This window comes from Protopterus annectens, chromosome 14.part0 (assembly GCF_019279795.1).
Source record: "Protopterus annectens isolate FY-2018-M chromosome 14.part0, PAN1.0, whole genome shotgun sequence".
In the NCBI taxonomy this organism is placed as follows: domain Eukaryota; kingdom Metazoa; phylum Chordata; order Ceratodontiformes; family Protopteridae; genus Protopterus; species Protopterus annectens.
This window is the reverse complement of record NC_056748.1, coordinates 536,472,045-536,490,525: the sequence shown is the minus strand read 5'-3', so window position 1 is coordinate 536,490,525 and position 18,481 is coordinate 536,472,045. Positions and strand designations below refer to the sequence as shown.

The following is an 18,481-nucleotide window of genomic DNA, read 5'->3' as shown; positions in this document are numbered from 1 at the left end:
TTTTGCTACTATGCTATTTATATACTTAAAATATCCTTATGCATTTTAAACTTTAAAATATAATAAATGCAAGTTTATATCAAATACTGCATACATACTAATAGACATGAGTTTTAAAACATTGTGTTGTTTTATGTGTTTTATATCAGACAGTCCTTTGCAACAAGACTCATGAATTAGCACAGATATGAGAAATACTTAGGTCATATCCTAGAAGTAGTGTTAGGATGCAATACCATCACAGAAAAAAAAAATCACAACACTAACAGAATATTAGATGACAGTGTACTTAAAAAGGTACAGTGCTAGGTTATATTCTAGTCAAATGTTATGTAGCTTCAAATCATAATAGAGGCTGATGAGTGTGTGTTACAGAAATATTATAATTTATACTGATGCCTCCATGAGTAGGTAGCTCTTCTCTTAACTTAGCATGTGTTGCCTATGTTCAGGGCCTCCAATACAAACAGCAAAAAACAGTGGACACTTAAATGGACTGAAAGCTTCTTAGCAACACACACTGAAGTGTCTAAATATGTGCAGACAGTAAGTGGTTAACTTAAGGACTTATACATTAGACTGCATTTTTGACAAGAACTAGCCTTATTTGCTTTGATTTCTTGATTCAGTTTAACTGTATCATATACCAGCCATTGTGGTAGAACTGTGACCTGTACATCAGCTATGTCTTTGTGACAAGTCTGAAATAAAATATGAACATAAATGTCCAACATAATGAATAATAAGGGCTGCATAATATGTTTGTGGTGCAAGAACAATGCATTTATTTGCAAACAATATATGTTTTCTTTTCTTTTCCTTTTTTTTTGCTAAGATCTTGTGGCTTCCTCACTTGGTACAAACGCCTTTCATCTAACCAAGAAACTCGTAGACAAAGTTCTTACTGTGAGGTACGCAGAAACATCCGCATTTTAATTGTTTTAATTGTGGTGACATATGCAGTATTTGTAAAGGTAATGAGGATGTTCCTTTTTTCACACATGCTTAGTTACTTCATTCACAGATGCAGTTTGTTCTGTTTACTTATTTTTGCTTTACCTTTCTATTAGGATGTCTTTTTTTTTTCTTTCTGGTGCATCACTTCAAACAATTTTCCAGTTTTCATTTATTTCATTGGTGAGTGTCAGGAGACTGTCAGGGGTGTGACTTGTAGCTATGTAAGGTATAGCTCTGAAAACTATTAATTTTAAGACTTTTTGTATTGCCAACATACATAGCTAAACTTCCCCAAACTAAAAACCATTATGACCAGATAATTTCTGCAGCATACTTAAAAAATGGTGTAAACTTTGGCTTTAGATGATTGTCACTGTTGAAGTGATACCCCAACCCCATGGGCAAAAATGGGAAAAAGGGGTGATGGATGGAAAGATGGATGGATGGATGGATGGACTTAAAAAGTTATAAATCTAGTGTACCTATTTCCTGAACAAAACCTGTCTAAATTATACATAGAGAATTGTATCCCTACAGACTCTTCAATGTGAAATCAAGCATTCAGAGTACCCATACAGACCCTGATATGTATATATCACAAGTAAAGAGAAACACAGAATTGATGTAACACTTTTAAAAAATGTAGTTCTGTTAAAAAGACTTGCAGTTTAGATAATATTCAGACCATTTCTTGAAATGAGCAGGCAACAACAGAAATTATGGCTAAGAAGAGTCAAGAGGTTTACACTATCCATTGCAGCAGCCAAAGGCCTCACCAGCCTTTTCCCAAGGCCATTTGTGATGTCTTCCCTCCTTCACTACAAATATAAATCCTCTGACATCCATCTGAGTATTAGAATTAATAACTACTATGAATATAGTAGCCATTGTGTTTTGGGAAGAAGTGCTTTGGCTATGCTTTGTTGAATAGTTGTAGATGGATAATAGCCAGTATCTGTAGCAGAAGCAGGTTCATTATACTAAAAACTACCAACCAATTGTTTTGAGAGGAGCATGCTTTTAACTTATGTACAACACTAACATCAAGCTCCTTTCACTTGAATATGACATATTCTCACAGTCTCCAAGGTGCTATGAGTTAACTTGATTAAGTTTGGGGGGATATCGCAGCTAAAAGGACATTGTCTAAACTGTTAAACTTATTCCAAGTTTATAGAGCTAAAATAAATGTGGTCTTTTAGTTTATTTGCAGTTTGGTGGAATAATGTATGCTAAGCACAGCTTCACCTCTTTCACTCCAGGTGTTCATGTTCTCTGTCATTATGGAGAGCACTGTCAAACTGTGCTAATGTGCATGAGCGGAGCTGCACCAGGCACAGAGAGTCATGTGGCCAGGCTATGAAACTATGTGCCCCAATCCCTGGAAGAGTAAACCTTTTTTAAACAATTTCTTTGTTTTATTTAGTAGTGAGTCTCTGAATCATCTGAATCAGATGTAGGCAGCAGCAACAGCAGCCAGAACTAGTCCTGTTGATAGGCATGTTCGTCAATTTTGGCTGCAATGTTAATAAGACAAGATATGAAAGTTTCAGACTTAAAGGCACATTTTCCCATTCCCAAGCACAATAAATCTGGGAACTGGAATCCAGCACCAATATCTGATACCTTAACTTCAGCAGACACAGCAATGGAGTGAATTGCACTTCCTTTGATATGTTGCTTTTTAATGAAGGTTAGGCAGTGTATAAGTATTGCCAACTATGTGCCACTATGCGAGGCTTGTATCCACATAAAATGGCATCCAGGGTGATGAGAGCACAAGCTGAAGTGGAGCAGCAGTGTTTATTGTTTCTGGCGACGATAGCAAAGCAACTCCAAACTGATTTATTTGTTTTCAATTTCGAACCTTCCCTTATTTTATTATTATTTTTTTCTTTTCTTTTGCCATGGGTCTTGACTGACAGCTTGCTCACCCCTGGGTTTAGACTTAATACAAAAGAGTGATTAGAATGAAATAGAATAAGCATTCTGCATGTTTATTCTGTTTCAATCAGTCACGCTTTTATGCTGTGTGTGAGTGTGCATGTGCGTGTGTGCGCAGTGCGCATGTGCATGCGCATGCGTGCGCATGCGCGTGTGTGTGTATTTGTGTGTGTGTGTGTGTGTGTGTGTGTGTGTGTGTGTGTGTGTGTGCGTATGTGTGTGGTATGAGACACATCAAAGTGAATTTGTGCACATAAGTATAGATAGCTGACATGAGCCCCCCTCCCCAGAAAAATGTTTTTCCTCCTCAGAGTAAATAAAAGCTCTTCTAATCAATTGCTTCATTTTTGACTGAAAATGCAGAGCAAACAAGGCCAGCATTTAGAATATTAATGCACTAAAATGCACTGAAGAGCAAATTGTACCCTCTAACACTTTGCACCCATTTTCCCCAGTCTAGCTCTATCTCTGTGTGTGTTTGACGATGGACCATCACACCTTGAGGTTTATGTCAAGTATCAAAATTCAAACAGTTAACCAGTAACCAGACTAGGCTATTCCTACCTGCGCTGAATGATGCTGACTAATGTTGCTTGTGTTTTTTTTGTTTTGTTTTTTTTGGGGTGGGGGGGTGCTAAACTTGAATTGCTTTTTGTCTGAGTGTTTCAACAGTCTAATGTGATAAAATAAAACACATTTTAGGTTATAGCTGCTGGATAACTTTTTTGAAAAAATGCATTCAGAAAGCCATTTTCAAAAAAAGTTGTTTTTTTCCTTCAATAAAATGAACTTTGAATGATTCTTAGTGCTGGCATATTTTTGGTGTGTGCGTGTGTGTGTGTGTGTGTGTGTGTGTGTGTGTGTGTGTGTGTGTGTGTGTGTGTGTGTGTGTGTGTGTGTGTGTGTGTGTCTTCAGGTGTAATTGCTGCCAACCCTGCTGTGTTTACTATCTGTGCACCACAAGCCTCACTGCTCATTAACCATTAATGCTGCTAAGTGAACGTGTGTAATCAATGGCTCAATAAATATACTTTTTGCAGCTACAGACAGGACCATACCTCCCAACTGCCCAGATGTTTGTCGAATGTCCAGATTTTTGCCTCATATTTTTGGTCCATTTCTAATAAAATTTGTGATTTTCTGGCAAATCACTGAGGATTGAAGTCACTAAATAATGAGACACATTTGAGTTTCACACTTCATATCCTTACAAACAAAAAAATAAAAATGCATAATAATGACAAAATATGGAATTATTATAGATCAGTTAATGGGCATGTGCCAAATGACAGAGATAAAAAACTAATTCTTCTCTCTCCAAAGCAGACATCACTTTCATTACTTGGAGACTTTTTACATGGCAATTCATACACAGATCTTATGTAACCCCTCATAAAATGGAACTTATGTTTAAGAAAAATATTGACTGCTGGAGATGTGATTTATCAATAAAAGCAGACTGGCAACATATGTTCTACAAATGCCATTTGATTAAACCATATTGGGATAAAATAAATTATTTTCTGCAAATGGTATTCAATGATAAATTCCAGATTTCCAAATCTATTATTTTGTTTAATGCACCTGTACCTCACTGTGTGCCAAGAACAAAATATGTAATCTTGCGGACTCTCCTAGCTATTGCAAGGAAGAACATTACATCAAACTGGAAATCCGAAGCTTCTCCAACTTTTAAGCAATTCATGAATATGGTGTCAGCAGTATCGCAATTGGAAATGAACACTATTAAAGGAAGAACTGAAAGAACTACATCATTATACGTAGCATGGCAAAAAGTAACTGAAATACTGGAGAATAATGACTGCAGCAGATTATAATCAGGAAACAATTGTATAGAAAGTCAATTATATGTCAACAATAGACACCCTTGTAAATACTTTATTTTGGTTTTAATGTTTGATATCTGTTTAGAGGTTTTAGCCTACCTTTTTAAATAATTTGTAAATACTTCATTGTCATAAATAACCTGCATTCATGTTTTCTTGTTTTTGGAAATTAATAAAAATATTTAAAAAAAAAAAAAAGAAAATGCATGCTAACAAAAATCATGTTATTCTAGAAACTTTCTAAGTTTATAAGAGCAATATTTATTATCTGTCCCTATATTTAGACCTTTGTCCACCATTATTTTAGGCTTTGTCCAGATCTCTTGCAGTAAAAGGTTGAGAGGTGTGGAGAGGACTGCATGAAGACCTAGCAGGACTGTGGTGCAGCCACAAGAAAGTACAAGCACCAGTTGTGCTTGCATCTTATTCACGAGTTTATGTTGTGGCCTGACCAATTGCATGTACACAGCATTGCACCCATAAATGGTCAGGAACATAGTGTGTTGATCTATTTTTTTAAACAAATTAAAAGTTGGAAATGGAAAGACAGGAAAGTGGTAAAAAGGGGGAATCAAGAAGAAGGTAGATCATTAACTAAGGAATAAGTAGGATGGAAGTGGGAAAAGTGGGATTTTTAGGAGACTAAGTACCCATTTTATAAAACTGAAGAAAAGGTGAAGCTAAGAGGGTTAAAGGTAGGAAGGAGGAGTACACAAGCAAACAGAAGACATGCAAGACTGACAGGGGAGGTGCTGACACAATCAGGAGGCATCAGACATGCAGAAGAAAGACAATGGTGTTTGCGAGAATTGCACAACAAACAAGGATGCATATAGACACAGAAGTGAGGAGAACACTAGGTGGGCAATAGGATGGCGTGTGCAACTGCACTTCCTGCTAGCTGCAGCCCACTAAGAGAATATTCCTCCATTCCACCTCTGAGCCTTGATTCTGAGGTTAATGTCAGTGTGGGACAGAGATGTCACCCCACAAGTCACTGAATGAGAGTTTCAAGACAGCTAATTCAGGCATCCAGAGTCTCATCAATAATCGTCCCCACAATCTCCTCCAGCTATCATTGGGTGGCATATGTGACACCTACACAGTGTCCGTTTATTGGATGTGTTATTGCAGCACCTTAATGAGCAGGGCCACCACTGGTGCCACTGGGGAGGTGGAGCTGACACTGGCAGCTGGAGACTGTCGATGGTGTAGTAGCCACTGGTGGTGGGACAACAAGCCTGGATGGTGGCAGGGGTACAGGTCTGAATGCTGCTGCATTTAAATATAAAAGAAATGGAGAAAAATAAAAAACACAAATAAATGTATATAATGGAATGGATAACATGAGAGTGGGGGAGAGAGAAAAGTACAAGTACAGTGAAAAAGTACAGAAAGACTACTTGAACATGCAGCTTCATCAGCTGTAACTTCAAAAGTAATCACTTTGAAGCTGGGCTGTATAAGGAGTCTAAAAGAATCGTGCAGTGAATCACATACCAATGCTGTTTGTCGCATGCTTGCAGTACAAAAGAAGTAACAGTTTCCTAGCTCTGCACAACTTGAAAACTCAGCTTTCAGTATTTGCAATCTCACAGGCACTGTCATTTCAAGCTGTGTTATGTAAGGAATCAGAAGCATCTAATGAAACACACTTAATGGTGTGTGTCACGTGCTTACAGACTGAAAGAGGCAACAATACCAAAACTCTTGAAGAGCTGAACTCAGTATCTTCATCATCTGTAACTTCGAAGACTGCACGCACATGCTTTAATGCATCAGAAATCTAAGGGAAACCTGTTGTGATGTACATCTGTAATGGTGTGTATCACACACTAGCAAAATGAAAGACACAACAATTGTCTTGATTATAAAATATATTAAATATATATAAAATATATATTCAAAATATTTAATGAATTGGTTAGAAGTACTATATTTATTAAGTTGACTGTAGGTTAATGTATTGAATTTGTATTTTTAAAGGAAAGAAGATATGTGTATCTGGTTAATTAAGTTTCATTCATCAAGTATTTAAATTAATTAAAGCATGATTGTCATTGGGTGTTTTTAAATAGGAAGGTTATAAATAGAAAGACATGTGCATTTTGTCTCACATCTGACGAAGTGTATAAATGAAAACGTATGGTGTATAGCGTTTATGTGTGCAATAAACAGCATTTTTATCAATCGTTCCTTGGGCTTTATTGTTTTATTATCTGTTTTGGGCAGCTTGATTTCTTGGTTTTGGCTTGCCCAGCTGGTTCTTTGTCTATTTACTAGTCACTGTACGTAATAGATACAGGTGTGAAATATGACAACCTAGCCTCTTACTCTACAATGAGCAGTAACAATGCTGATCAGTTGTCACTCTGTATCAACATTACTCTGTGCAATACCCTGAATACAGGAGCAGCAAGACAGGAACATGATTTGGATGCCTTAAATGGCCATGAGTGAGATGTGTTTATCTACTGTTTGACTAGATTAAAGGATGAAAATGGGAAAATAGGAAAGAGATGAAAAGGGAAAGTAAGCAGAGGGTAGAACATAAGGTGAAAGGTTAAGGAATGGGCATGATGACACTGGGGACCATGGAGGAACTATTTTTTGCAGGACAGGTGCCCATTTTTAATGCATGAATAGAAGGTAGGTTAGGTAAGGAAATAAGGTAAGTTAGAAGAAGGTAAGGTAGTGGCGAAGACATACAGGATTGACAGGGGTATCATAACACAATAAGAAGGGAGGGAGACATCAGGAAGACAGAGAGAGAAGACAGTGATGAGGGTGGGACTGTGCAACAAGCAGTAGTAGGCCTAGACACAGTCTGGTAAGGGGAATATGAGAATGGGGATAGGATGGGGTGCTTCAGAGTGGGCCTAGACATAGTCAGGTAAGGGGAATATCAGAATGGGGATAGGATGAGGTTCTGCAGCTGCAGTCCCTGCCAGCTGGGATACAGTGGAAGTTTACTCACCAATCTGAGTACAGTCACCATTGGGCCCTGTCTCATACGATAGAGACAGTACTGGACAGGGATGCAACTTGAGTTACAGGAGTTGGTTCTCTGTGTGGCCAATTTAGATATCTAACTTCCTGTTGATTATCACCCTAATTTCTTCCAGCTGCCAATGAGTGAAAAAAGTCTCCCCTCGACTGGCAATGCTAACAGTGGGTACAGTAGTCCCAGCATCCAGATAAGGGCTAGCTGTAGTGGTTGGTTCAGGTAAGCCAGGTGGTGTACAGATGACTGTGGCAGGCTGGAACCCAGATGTTGTGGGTGTTTCGTGTGGCAGTGATGTTGGTAGTGGCACTGCTGCTGCCACTTGTGGGGGGCCAACAAGTCTTACTTTAAGGGGTGGGTGCAGGTCTAGATGCTGTGGCATACAATAGTAAAATAAATGGGCCAAACAAAATGTGTGCATCTTAATAGATAGGATAGAGACAAAGAGGGTGGGAAAGAGATCAGTACAGAAGGAATGAAAAAAATGAAGCTGATATCCATCTCTCTAATATATATATATATATATATTTTTTTTTACAATGATAAACTTATATGTAATATATTTGAATGAAGAACAAATACACTTCTCGATTTACCAAGACTGTTACATACACAAATCAAAGGGGGACATGGACCCCATACCATTATCATCACCTGCATTCTGAAAAGCAAAGCATTAATAGGTGGATGGCTGAGACAAATGTACATACACAAAGGAAAAGCCCTGCTGAGATATACATTTCTCTCACAGGTACTGTAATCAAAAGGAAAGAGTATGTTGGCAAATAGTACCTGGAACACAAATGTCAAAAAAGAAAACTTAGCTCATACCTATGTTTTTTAATCCTGTACCGCAAGATATATTTTCTGTCTATCTATCTATCTATCTATCTATCTATCTATCTATCTATCTATCTATCTATCTATCTATCTATCTTTTTGTTAACCAGGTTGCTCCCAGTAGGTTAGTGGCCCCTTGCCCCCCTTGTATAAAAGGTATACTGTATGAAACTGCATCTCTACTACTGGTAATATTAAAAGCTGCACATTAGGAAACAAATATACTCACCCCAGTGCTCTCTTAGGCGCTCCGGTATCCTCCTGTGCAGCTGCCTTTTTTTCTGCAATTGCTTCAAGGCTATGGAGAGAAAAACAGCAGTATGTATGCTCTGTGAATGGTACACACTGACACCGTATATGTGTAGCTAAGTTTTACTTGCAATACATATGTGGTGCTTGCTGTCTGACATCATTCTCCCATCAGCCTAGGAGGTCATGATGTCATTGCCACATGTCGGCATAATGATGAAGGCACTGTTCCCCTGTGAGTGGAAAGTCAATGACACAGATGGCAACCTGTGCTAAACTACTCCATGCTTCAGTCTTATACGGAAGCCTTTCATAGTCCTTCTGCAGGAGCCTTTGACTATAATCCTGATGAAGGAAGTTCAGAAAGATTGCTGCCTCTTCCACACACCACCTCTGTACTCTAAAGGGAGCGCTACCCTCTCCTATCCAGGCATTATGTCTCCGCTTGAGGAATTACAGGAATAAATTGGAAAATATTCGCATCCATATCGATTCTCACATATATCACCTGCTTCACAATGACAGGCCTCAATTGGAACCTCATTTCTATAGCAGATGGTGTGCCACAATAATATAGGTACTGTATTATAACGATTCAGAATGGCACTTTAAGATGGAAAACGTGTCGCTATGCCTTTTTCTGCTGTTAAGAAAGCAGGCATCACAGTGACTCCATTTCCACAAGGTTATATGACATTATAGAATCCCCCTAGAGGTATGGCAAGGACTTGGTATGCACAGTGCTGACCACAGGGACCCAGGCATGTGCATGGCATAAAGGACAGCCAAGCGTAAAGCTTAGCAAGTTTTCTCAGTGTGCACAATGATTCAGAATTGTAATGAGATTAGCCCTAATTAGCATAATCATCACACTAAAACAGCTGAATTTGCACAGTCTAAGTGAGAGGGAAAAGCAACTTCTGAATCTGCAACAGTTGTACCTGGGAGAATTGTTGTGGCACATCAAATCTATTCTTGTACAAGGTAAGTGCTACTTTTCACAATTACATTTTGTGAAGTATGGCTGTTTTATGGCTGCTTTTAACTGCTATTGTATCTGTTGGCATAATTAAAAATAAGGTTGTTATTACCTGAAAGTGTTCTGAGAAGGTGTAATCAGGGTGGAGGGCTGCAAGGCTAAGGCAATTGTTGGGCTGAAGATTATAAAGCATAACAGGAGACATACCATAAGCACATACTTAGAGCACAGTTCAGCACTAACTTGCTGACCTTGTATATGAGTTTCAGTTAAAAAACATGTCTTTTGTGTAGACTACAATAAAATGTAATTTGCAAAAATCTTTTTAATCCTGGGACAAACTAGTCATGTCACCTTGATCAGTACATAAGCATTATACTGTCGGGGACATTTAATCAGTAAACATATGTTCCTGAAATTACTTAAAGAGTGTGCATAGAAATACGTCAGTCACACAAACACAATGCATTATGGGAAAGGCTAGACTGGTCCTGTACAAGCATGTTAATTCCACTGTTTCCATACCTACAAAGGAATGCCTTAAAAAGGAGGAAGCAGAAACACACTGCATACTCTGGTGAATAGATAATGCATAAGCCAAAGTTCTCATATGCGGAGACCAAGGTGCTACTTCAGATCCTCCATCTCCATAGCCAACAGCTTTTAGACCTCAGTGCTACTGACCAGGCATACTGAGATGAAGATCTGCTGGTTGACATTAATATGGTTAGTGATGGCCATAACTATACAATGGTGCACCTCATAACACATGCCTCTGAACTAAGGGTTTCCCACCTGATACAGGAAGGTAGGTCAGCATATTCTGGGCCATCAATTGCACCATCATTCACGGAAACTGAGAAGTTTCTGGCCTCATTCAGAGGCAGTGACACCACAACATGGTCCCACAATGTGGTGCTGGGTGTCAAAGCAGAGCTTGAGTGACCAACAAAACTGTCCACTGGAGATGCTCTAGTTATGTAGACATTTTCTGTGTAAGGCTACCTGTAAGTCCTCTAACCCCTTAGTTACTCTCTAGCTTAATAAAGCTGTCTGATTTATGGTATACATGAACATCAGCAATTCGCCCTGCATGGCCATCTGCACAAGGTATGCAATTAAAATGTTTACTTTTGTAATGTTAATATTTCTTCACCTCAATTTCATGTATACCTTTGGTACAGGGTCATACTTGCACAGAATATTGTTACTGTGGTGCATTCATAGGTGATTCTTAATCCAGCACCAGCACCATGGAACTGCCACCACCTAATGCTGGAGAATCTGTTACCTCTGATGATGATGGTGGCTGGTATGAGTTGGTACAGCCAAGGAGTACAGAGTGTGTGTTGGACACAGGGAAAAGTCTCTGTGCCTGCAGACACCCATGACACACACACACACACACACACACACACACACACACACACACACACACACACACACACACACACACACACACACACACACACACACAGGAAGAATGATTATTAGGGATGCTGCTAGTCATGGAAATATGGTACTCCCTTGCTGAAACATGTCAGAATCTGCCCTGATACCCATGAGTGGGAAGGAACACGGGGGGTGATGGTGCAGACTGGAGAAATAATTACTGCCCTCCTCTCTAGTTGATTTGTCAGTAGCAGCAGCCCAGCACATGTGCAGGTCCATCACTGGAGAGTGGGTGTCACTGATGCAGTAATTGGTAGCAATTTGTTGTTTTCTGAAGGAGATAATGCCACATTTCTTAATGTTTAGTTTGAGCCCTTTCTGAATACATTAGGTGTTAATGCATGGTGGTTCCATCTAAAGGAAATTTCTATAATTTGTTAATTTAACAACTGCATTCAACTTGCAGTCATTGGTGAATTTAGTCAGCCAGAGATCTTAGTTTTCTGTGTTGTGATCAGAGAAATAAATGCTAAAAAGGAGGAGGCAAAAAAAAATGGACCTCTTGAGAATGCCACAGGTTAACTGAGGAGATATCATCAACCTCTGACAATGTGTTCTGTCCTTGAGGCAGTTTACAATCCATCTTACCACATATGGATCCATGTTTAAAGCTGTTAGCTTGTTTACAACCTCCTCACATGTTTAACGCTGTTAGCTTGTTTACAACCCCCTCATGTGGTTTGGTATCAAATGTTTTTTGTATATCCAGGTAGGCAGTATGAGCAGTATGACCATTGTCTATGGCCTGCATGACCTTTTCAAAGGAGTTCATAAGATTTAGGATACATGACCTACCCTTAGCAAATTCAAATTGTTGCAAGATGTGCCTGATAAAATTCTTAATCTTGCAAAGTGACTTAACTGACAAGATTGCAAATAATAATAAGTTTCATATTTCCAAAATGGTGGACAACCTGTAAGCACACTAGCTGTGCAGCTCCTCATCTCTTAATCATTATCTGAATTTTTGCCGGCGCATCACTCAAAGAAAATATCTTAAAAGTCTAAGGCTCGAGAAAAGAATACAAATATAAACTATCTCCACTAATATTTTTGGCAGAAAAATCATTTTTGCACAAAAGCTTTACTTACTGGATGCTGAACCTTGAACCGCATTGTGTGGACACTTCCAGCCACTGAGGCCTAAACAAAAGAAACAACAGAGGGGGAGAACTGTGTAACTTGGAATTAGCAAACTGAATTACATCCTGTAACTTCAAGCAATTACTTCTGTAACTGAAATGGCTAATCAATCAGACCAAATGGAAACATTAAGTACTAAGACCAAACTGTCTCGTATAACTACTCCAGAAAAGGACACCTCATCCAAAAGGCAAAAAACCATTAAGCCACAGCAAGATGCCATGACATTAGCCCTTAGATCAAAACAAGATCAGTCTCTAACAACTGAAGACCTTAAAATGGCATTGCAACCTCTGCAAACTGAAATCCAGGGATTTTCACATAAATTTGCCTAGTTTGGATCTAATTTGGACCAAATAATGCTCCGACTTGAACAGAATGAAGCAAAATCAATGGACAATGAAATTAAAATAAAAGAACTTAAACAAAACCTGCAGGCTAGTGATAACATCATTAAAGATCTACATCAAAAAATGCTAGATCTCGAAGCCAGAAGCCAATGTAACAACATCATACTGAGAGGAATTCCTGAGACCTTTGAAAATGCCCAACTTAATACAATAATCAAAGAAGTCCTAAACACAGAACTAGATGACAAGGATCTTCTTAATAACATAATCATAAAAAGAGCCCACAGATCTCTCAGGTGTTCTCAAGTAGTTGAAACCCCAAGGCAAATTTATGTCAGTCTTCTGAATTCAGCACATGTCCAAACCATACTTGCGGCCTTCAAAGCAAAAAAGAACATTACCTGGAGAGGCCATAAAATTATTATACTACAAGATCTTCCACTAGAAATTAAGCAGAAACTCCAACAAGTCAGTAAATACTGTGCTTATTTAGTTGAAAATAACATTTGTTTCCAGATGAAATACCCTGCAACTTTAATTTTTCACCATAAAGATACTAAAATCTCAATTGAAACCCCCGAGGAGGCTAAATCCACTTTCATGCGTATTTTTAAAGTTAATCCTGCATGAATTAACTCACCCTGTGAATTGCTGACTTAATGATAAGCAATCCAAGAGGTTTTCTCCATTTGTATGCTTTCACTGCTTTATTTTAATGAAATAAGTTATTTCTAAAATTTAGTGTCCATTAGCGTCTCGACAGTCTATTTCCCAGAAGGTTTTCCGGTTTATGAGGAAACGCTGAACTGTTACCCTTTCACCTAAGCAATGTCATGTCTAAGTCATTTCCTGCTCCTATGTCTCACTGGGAACAGCCAAAGGACAAAAACGTGTCGGAAATGCCAATGTTAATGTTCCGAAGTCTGGGAACTTTTTTTTTCCCTCTTTTTCTTTATTTTCTTTCCTTTTGGAATTAAACTTCAAGATCCTAGGAACCAAAAGAGAAGAGGAAGAAGAAGATGCTCGAACTTGCCCGCATAAACTGGAAGATAAAGGACCTCTCAAAAGACTTATAGCTACAATCAATAACAGACTTGGGTATTATTACCTTTTTTCTTTTTTTTTACTTTGCTGGAATTGCTTCAAATAAGCAATACATTTAATGGTGCAGCTTTTTCCTAGTTATATCAAGTGGACTTCTGCAATCGCTAAAGTAATATTGTGGCAGACTTCTTCTTTTTATAATAGAATGTTAAAAAGTAATCTTAGGTTTGAAATTTAAACAATGCCTGTTATTTTCTCTTGTACATTTGTAGTGCTCTAGCTGCAACATTTTGAAACTGCTGAAATTAACTGCTACAGCCAGTGCTATACAGCACTTAACTTTAGCAATGCGTGAGCAGCTCTAACTGAAATGTCCGGCATCTAATTCCTCTGCTATTTGATAACTTTAGACAAGAATGACTCTGCTTATTTTGTATTTGATGTAACAGGAAGTTAAACACCCTTTAACTTTTGATATACCAATGTTTTTACTGGTTACTTCCTAACCTGATGTAAGGTTTCCTTCTTGTTTTTACACTATTACTTTCCTAGGAGACTTAAAATGATTTAAAGAAACTCCCATTAAGTTGTTTACAAAATTGCCTGGCTTTTGAGGCTTATCATCCTTATTAGATGAATACACATGCAGAGATGTGTTTGTTTTAAAGTTAAGCAATAACACTATAAGTAGGAATGCTGTTTGTACTGACTGTAAAAGCTTTGTCATTGCTCTGTTATACTTCTTATGCCAGAATATCTTTATCTTTGTTTGGTTTAGCTAGGATATTTTTATCCTGATCAAGATTTGAACATTCTAATTGTTGGTATTACAAGCTATCCCTATGTTTTTGTTTTTCTTGTTCCAGCAAGATATTTTACTGGATATTACTACTGTTAAACTATGAGGTTAAATATAAATTTCATTTAATCATTAATAACTAGGAGGAGAAGTTTTTCACAGTCTATAGCTGATGTTTGTCTACATTTGGATCAAGATAGGTAGTTTTATCATCCCTCTGCTACTCACTTCTCTCACCTTAGGTCAAATTCTAATTATGTCCCACTATGCAATAAACATTTCCACACTTTTACAGAGGGATGGGTGGTTAGGCACCTACATAGGTTTTAGGAGCTTAAAAGTCACCTCATTTAAATTATCTTCTAACTTAATAGCTATAAATATACACGTTCAATCTTACTTATATCACTCAACAACATTCTCAAAAACAAATCTAAATTGTGATAATAATTACAATAGATTCATGGACTATAAAGGGGCTATCAGATAAAAAAAGAAACCTAATTATGCATCTCACATGCCAAAATAAATCTAATATAACTTTTCTACAAGAGAGTCATATGACCCATGAGCTTTGGGATAATGAAAGAAATAGGAAATGGGTGAAACAAATAATTGCTGCAGGATATAACTCGTCATCTAGGGGAGTAGCGATTATAATTAATAAATCTTATCAAGGAGAGCTCACCTCCACCAAAAGTGACCCTAATGGAAGATGGGTTCTGTTTACCATCAACTATCATACCCTAAATAAATCCTTACTCTTTGTTAACATTTATAGCCCCTGTACAAGCCAACATCTTTTTATCTATGACATATTTAATATCCTAGTTAATTCTCCAAATCATCTATACATTATAGGAGGGGACTGGAATGCTTTGCTCAGTCCAGGCAAGGATAGGTCACATAAAGAGACTAAGCAATCCCAACATACTACTCTAGCGCTAGAAGAATTGCAAAACACCTTTGATCTAATGGACCCTTATATAAAATTCCAACATAATAACTCAATAACTAGATTCACTTTTTTTTCAGACACACATAAAACATGATCAAGAATCGACGCCTTTCTAATTTCCCAAACTTTCACTTCTTATAGACTAAACTACAAAGTCTCCCCTAGATCTATATCGGATCATTCCAAAATCAATATCTCCATTGACATCTCAACTTCTAACTAAAGATTCTCCTACTTCAACAATTGGACTTTAAATCCTAATATCATTCAAATAGAAAAAGTAATACATGAAATAAAAGCTGTCCTAGCCCAACTGGACAATTATCTCTACTCAAATCCCCTATGATGTGCAATGGGCTGCTGCTAAATCAGTCATAAGAGGTGTCATTATTCAAAAATCCTCATGGTATAAGAAAAAACATAATAATCTTAAACTCAATCTGGAGACCCAAATTAAAGACATTGAATTACAACTCCAGCATAAGTACTCAAAGGAGTTAGAAGAAAAAATGACCGATTTGCCAAAGCAATTGCACAATCTCTATCTAAAAACATCTCATTTGTAGAGATGAGATCGATATACCAATATTCATAGTGGGCACAAATTCCCTCAAAAATCCTTGCCACACTAATCAACATCAAAAATGGACCTCCCAGGATTAAGAAGATCAAGCACAAAGGACTGTTAATACATAAAGACCAAGACATTATAGACACATTTGAGGATATTTACAAAAACCTATATAATCTACCAAACTCTCCCTCTACAGACAAATTTGAAGAGCTTATGCATAGGCTAAAATTTCCACAGCTTACTGATTACCAAAAGAACTTTTTAATATCACCCCTGCATTTAGAAGAAGTTAAAATTGCAATTAATAAACTTAGACTCGGTAAATCTCCAGGCCCAGATGGATACATGGCGGAATTCTACAAAACGTTCTCTGAACCTGTCTCTAAACTTTTGTTAAAAATATTTAACTACATAATTCAATATGGCATAACTGATAGATATTTAAATAACTCAAAAATCATTCTAATTCTTAAACCAAACTCTGACCCTCTAGATCCAGCTAGCTATAGACTAATTGCCCTTATCAATACAGACCTTAAGATTCTAGCCTGCGTTATTGCAAATAAAATGAAAAATATACTCCCTTCCATAATCTCGCATGAACAAATGGGTTTCGTGCAGAATAGACAAAGATGTGATAACACTCTTCTATTAGATACCATTATAAGACTTCTAGGTAATGATAGACATCCTAGATACATCCTTACTGCTGATGCAAGCAAAGCATTTGACAGAGTAAACCTAAACTTCTTATTTAATGTTTTGCCCTCTTTTGGAATCCCACAAGAATTCATAAAAATAAAGTACTCTACCAAAAAGCCTCCACTAGCATTCAGATTAATAAACTCAAATCCAACCCTATCCCTATTTCTAATGGCACAGGACAAGGATGCCCCCTCTCTCCCTACCTTTTTAATCTTTATTTAGAACCATTGCACTTGTATATATCCCAAAAAAGCTTCCGCCATATACATAAAATTTTAAATATAAAACTTTTATATTCCGCCTTTGTGATGATTTAAATCTATATTTTGAACTTCCTAACACCGACCTCCCAAAAGTACTTAATTCGTTCGACTCATATTCTGATATATCCAATTACAAAATAAATCCCAATAAATCATATATATTCCCTTTAAATCCTCTAGGCCATAAAGAATTCTACTTTCCTATTAGCAAGTTTAAACCCAAATACCAGATAAAATACCTAGGCATAACCTATACTCCTAACTTTAATGAGATTATTAAGAATAATTTGTTACATGTATAGTCAAACGTTGAAAATTATATTAACAGATGGAGAAATATGAATATGTCCTTTTGTCAAAAGCTAGTATGGTCAAAATGAATGTGTTACCTAGAATTCTCTTTCAGCTATATGCTACTTTCTCAGTCATTCCAAAGAGATTTTTCATGAATGTAGAAAAAGCCATATCTAAATTCTTGTGGCACCCTAAATCTTATAGAATCAAATATGACAAACTTTCCTTAACAAAGGATAAAGGTGGCTTGGGTTGCCAGACCTTAAACTTTACTATAATAACATCACCTCTAGTAGACTGATTCAAATAGTCAATTTTGACCCTAACCTGAGTTGCTGGACATCCCAATGGATTAAAATCTGATATAATCAACTTAACTCCCTCTACATAAATCCTGAATCTTTCCCTTTTCTAAATCTAAATCAAAAAGAATGTTACGTTAAGAACCTACATCCTCTGGTCAAACATATGATACTAACTCTCCACAATTTATTCACATCTATGCAACTTTCCAATGTCCTTGCTCTCATATAACCACTTCATCTAAATCCCAACCTGTTAATTAACAACCAACCAATAAATTTAACAAACTTCTCTCTAATAAAAGATTTCACAGTTTGGGAACTATACAAATTGCAGGACACTAATATAACAGAACTAAGACAGAAACTTGAGCTTCCAAAGAAATATGTTAGCATTCTTAGACTGATCCTTTGTCTAATAAAAACTAAGTTACCTTCTACTAAAATTGACCATCAGGATATTAACTCAGCTATTCTAATACTTAAAAACCTAGCAACTAAGAATAAAACAATCTCCAGAACATACAAACTAATAACAAGCATAACATTTCAGAATTCCCTCCTATTCTCAACCTATTAGCAGGGAAAAAGCCAACTGATTTCAGATGAAAATAAAAGGTTAACTATTGAAAATACGATCAAGCTTATTCCCTTCAAGTGTTTGTTATACACCCAAATCATGATTAACAACAACGCTTACTATACGCCATCAATTCTTAATAAATTCAATCCCAAATATTCAGCATACTGCCCAAATCAAATAGCAGACACGTTGCA

At 37.1% G+C, this 18,481-nt stretch overlaps 1 protein-coding gene across 1 annotated transcript in view; it reads left to right on the top strand.

Annotated features, from left to right (window-relative positions):
- LOC122789085 (L-threonine ammonia-lyase-like) overlaps positions 1 to 18,481 on the top strand; it is a 796,205-nt gene that overhangs the window by 347,418 nt on the left and 430,306 nt on the right. The window contains exon 6 of the mRNA XM_044056286.1: positions 836 to 911. Within this exon, the coding sequence (XP_043912221.1) occupies positions 836 to 911 (76 nt within the window). The remainder of the gene's footprint in view (positions 1 to 835; positions 912 to 18,481) is intronic.